General features: G+C 43.5%; 1 protein-coding gene across 1 annotated transcript; it reads left to right on the plus strand.

The window, feature by feature from the left end:
• Nucleotides 1–321: 321 nt before the first annotated feature.
• On the plus strand, nt 322–3099 carry LOC114228115 (procathepsin L-like). The gene is made up of 6 exons (XM_054727625.1): nt 322–375; nt 804–902; nt 998–1126; nt 1306–1524; nt 2573–2732; nt 3092–3099. Exons 1-6 carry the CDS (start codon nt 322–324, stop codon nt 3097–3099), a joined length of 669 nt encoding a protein of 222 aa, XP_054583600.1.

Raw genomic sequence — 3099 nt, forward strand, 5'->3', positions numbered from 1 at the left:
ATTTAATACAGACATGTATCTTCCTCCATTTAAAACTTTTCCACAATTTTTTAGTTAAACCTGAAGAAAAGTCAGTTGGATACTGAGGACTTACAGAGGGGCGAGGTAAAAGCCATTTGCTTCCCCCTCTCCTCCATAGACCACGTTTCTCTGTAAATGAGTCCTTCCTGGGGACCTGGAGAAAGGCCTGGGAGGGAGGAGACTCCCTGCCTGGGGGGACAGGACAGGAGCACTAGGAGTGTCCCCCTTCCCTGGAGCCCTCCCAGTCCGTCCCAGTCATCCCAGCACCAGGGCCTGGACCTCCATGTCTGTGCTTTGGGCATGGCCATCCCACTCCCCATTCTTCCCAAGCCCAGCTGCGCCCCTCCTGAGACAGTGAGCACCTCTGCCTGTGAGCCCTGCCTTCCCCCACCCGCCCCTCCTTTGCAGCAGAATAAACAGGAGCCACCAGAGAGATGGCTGTTCTCAGCCCTGCTGGGATTTTAACCAAGTATAGGACGAAATCACACTTGGGGTTAATCCACTGAGGTGGGTGGAGGGATTCCTGTAAGGCGTTTGCCTTCCCCCAGGTTCACTGAGGTATGACCTGCCCTGGGACAAGTTAGGGTCAACTAACTGAGCCTTGACACTCACTTGAAGGCCCCACAGAGGTCCAGGCTGTTGGGAGTGTATGGCACAGAGTAGCTTCCTGAGGCCGGCTCTGACCAAGGCCTTCACTTCGTGACACCCTGTCCTGACTCAGTAGGACGTGCATCCCTGTTTTAAATGGAAATAGAGGCCACCGCTAATTCCTTTGCCTCTAGAATGAAGAAGCGTGTAGAAGAGCAGAGGGGGAGAAGAGCCTGAAAATGACTGAACACAGCGGAGGGAGATGCCGCTTCGCCATGGCAATGACTGTGAGTGTGGCATCCGAGGCTTCGCTTTTTGTGTTTCTTCTCCTAGCATGTTAGCAAAAATAATCTTGCTTTGCAACACTCTATTTCCTTTTTCCTTAAAGACCAACAAAAAGTTCAGGAGGATGCTAAATGGCTTTCAAAACCAGGACCCCGGAAGGGGACGGTGCTCCAAGGAGCCCACTTGGCTGTGGATTGGAGAGAAAGGCCGTGTGACTCCCATGAAGAATCAGGTATGCCGGTGTCCAGCCGGTCTCTCCAAGAGGAAAGCCAACAATGGATCCGTGGCCTTTTTATGTAGAATATATACCAATGTGCAGTTTTTTATTTAAAAAAGAGTTTTCAGATACAGGGGCTGTTGTCAGTCTTGCTATTTGTTTTGTAGCTGAGAGCTTTTGGATTTTGTTTCCAGGCTGAGTGTGGTTCTTGTTGGGCTTTTAGCGCCACTGGTGCCCTCGAAGGACAGATGTTCCGGAAAACTGGCAAACTTGTCTCGCTGAGTGAGCAGAACCTGGTGGACTGCTCTCGCGCTCAGGGCAATGAGGGCTGCAGGGGTGGCCTAATGGATAATGCCTTCCAGTATGTCAAGGACAACCAAGGCCTGGACACAGAGGAATCCTATCCATATCTCGCAAAGATAAAAGGTGCTTGTTATCCTGTGATCGTTCCAGCTCTACTTTAGAAATTCAACACTTTGGGGAACAATCTATTTCTGCAAACTCTATTAGCTTTGCACAGTTCTCCGTTGATATGATTAAGATAGTCTATTACCATGTTACATGGAGATGTACTTACCATTCTATATATAGTACAAATTTCTCCATGTATCTTATGAGCAGATACCTGTAGTGCCTTAATGAGTAGACACACCAGCTTGTTTTTTTTTTAATTTCAAAACAATCAATAGCATGTCTCACCCTGAGATGCTTTATATCAAACTTTTTTAATTTAAATTTTTTATTTTTTAAAGTATTACATATGTCTCCTTTTCCCCCCATTGACCTCTCCCCAGCTGCTCCCACCCCTCAGCACATGCCCTCACCCCCCTACTGTCTGTGTCCATTGATTTTGCTTATACTCATGAATACAAGTCCGATGGTCTCTTACCCCTCCCATCCCCCAACTTCCCCTCTGAGGTTTTATGGTTTGTTCAATGCTTTTATGTCTCTGGACCTATTTTTGTTCATCAGTTTATATTGTTCATTATATTCCACATATGAGTGAGATCATGTGATATTTATCTTTCTTTGATGGCTTATTTTGCTTAGCATAATGCTCTCCAGTTCCATCCATGCTGTTGCAAATGGTAAGAGTTCTTTCTTTTTTATAGCAGTGTAGTATTCCATTGTGTAGATGTACCAAAGTTTTTAATCCACTCATCTGCTGATGGGCACTTAGGCTGTTTCCAAATCTTAGCTATTGTAAATTGTGCTGCTATGAACATAGGGGTGCATATATCCTTTCTGAATGGTGTTTCTGATTTCTTGGGATATATTTCTAGAAGTGGGATGACTGGGTCAAATGAGAGTTCCATTTTTAATTGTTTGAGGAAATTCCATATTCTTTTCCACTTTATAACAAACTTGACTTGAAAACTATTAATCTGCAAACTGTCTTGAACTCCTGTTACCAGGGAAGTGAGTGGTAGTAATCAAGATCTTCCCCTTTAACTTTGAAAGAATGGAATCTGCAGATGTAGGCCTGAGAATTCTACTGCCAATGACCCTGACTTCATTAATATTCATAAGCAAGAGAGGTTCCTTATGAAGAAAATGGCAATTGTGGACTCATCTGTCACTATGGATGCAGGTCAGTATAGCTTTCAGTTCTACAAAGAAGGTAAGCATTTGCCTTTGTATAAATAGAGGCAGAATAACAGGAAAACATCGATGACATAAAACAAGATTGACTCTTTCTTCAGTATGTAGACTTCAATGTAGAATTCCTCGGTGTGTGACTTTACATACATATAATGTTTGTGCCTGATGTTTCTATTTGATATAACTTGACCCTTATCTCCATGATGTTAAGAACATCATAAATATATTTCCATGGCTCTATAATTTGATTGGTATAGGAATACTTTACTTTTTGTGTAATTGTTAGACCTTTCAAATTTACCAAATAATTTTACTCTGTAATTAAATTAAAAAGACCCCTTGGATCTGGTAATTTTGTGTTCTCTGCTGTTTCCTTAGAGGAGTAG

Source organism: Eptesicus fuscus, chromosome 15 (assembly GCF_027574615.1).
Source record: "Eptesicus fuscus isolate TK198812 chromosome 15, DD_ASM_mEF_20220401, whole genome shotgun sequence".
In the NCBI taxonomy this organism is placed as follows: Eukaryota; Metazoa; Chordata; class Mammalia; order Chiroptera; family Vespertilionidae; genus Eptesicus; species Eptesicus fuscus.

Bases quoted from the DNA above. Each gene is read 5' to 3' on its own strand.
- LOC114228115 (XM_054727625.1), top strand. From the start codon at position 322: ATGGCCATCCCACTCCCCATTCTTCCCAAGCCCAGCTGCGCCCCTCCT. The intron at 903-997 runs GTGGCATCCGAG...TTTTCCTTAAAG, and splicing joins CCATGGCAATGACTGTGAGT to ACCAACAAAAAGTTCAGGAG. The intron at 1,525-2,572 runs GCAAAGATAAAA...TAACTTTGAAAG, and splicing joins AGGAATCCTATCCATATCTC to AATGGAATCTGCAGATGTAG.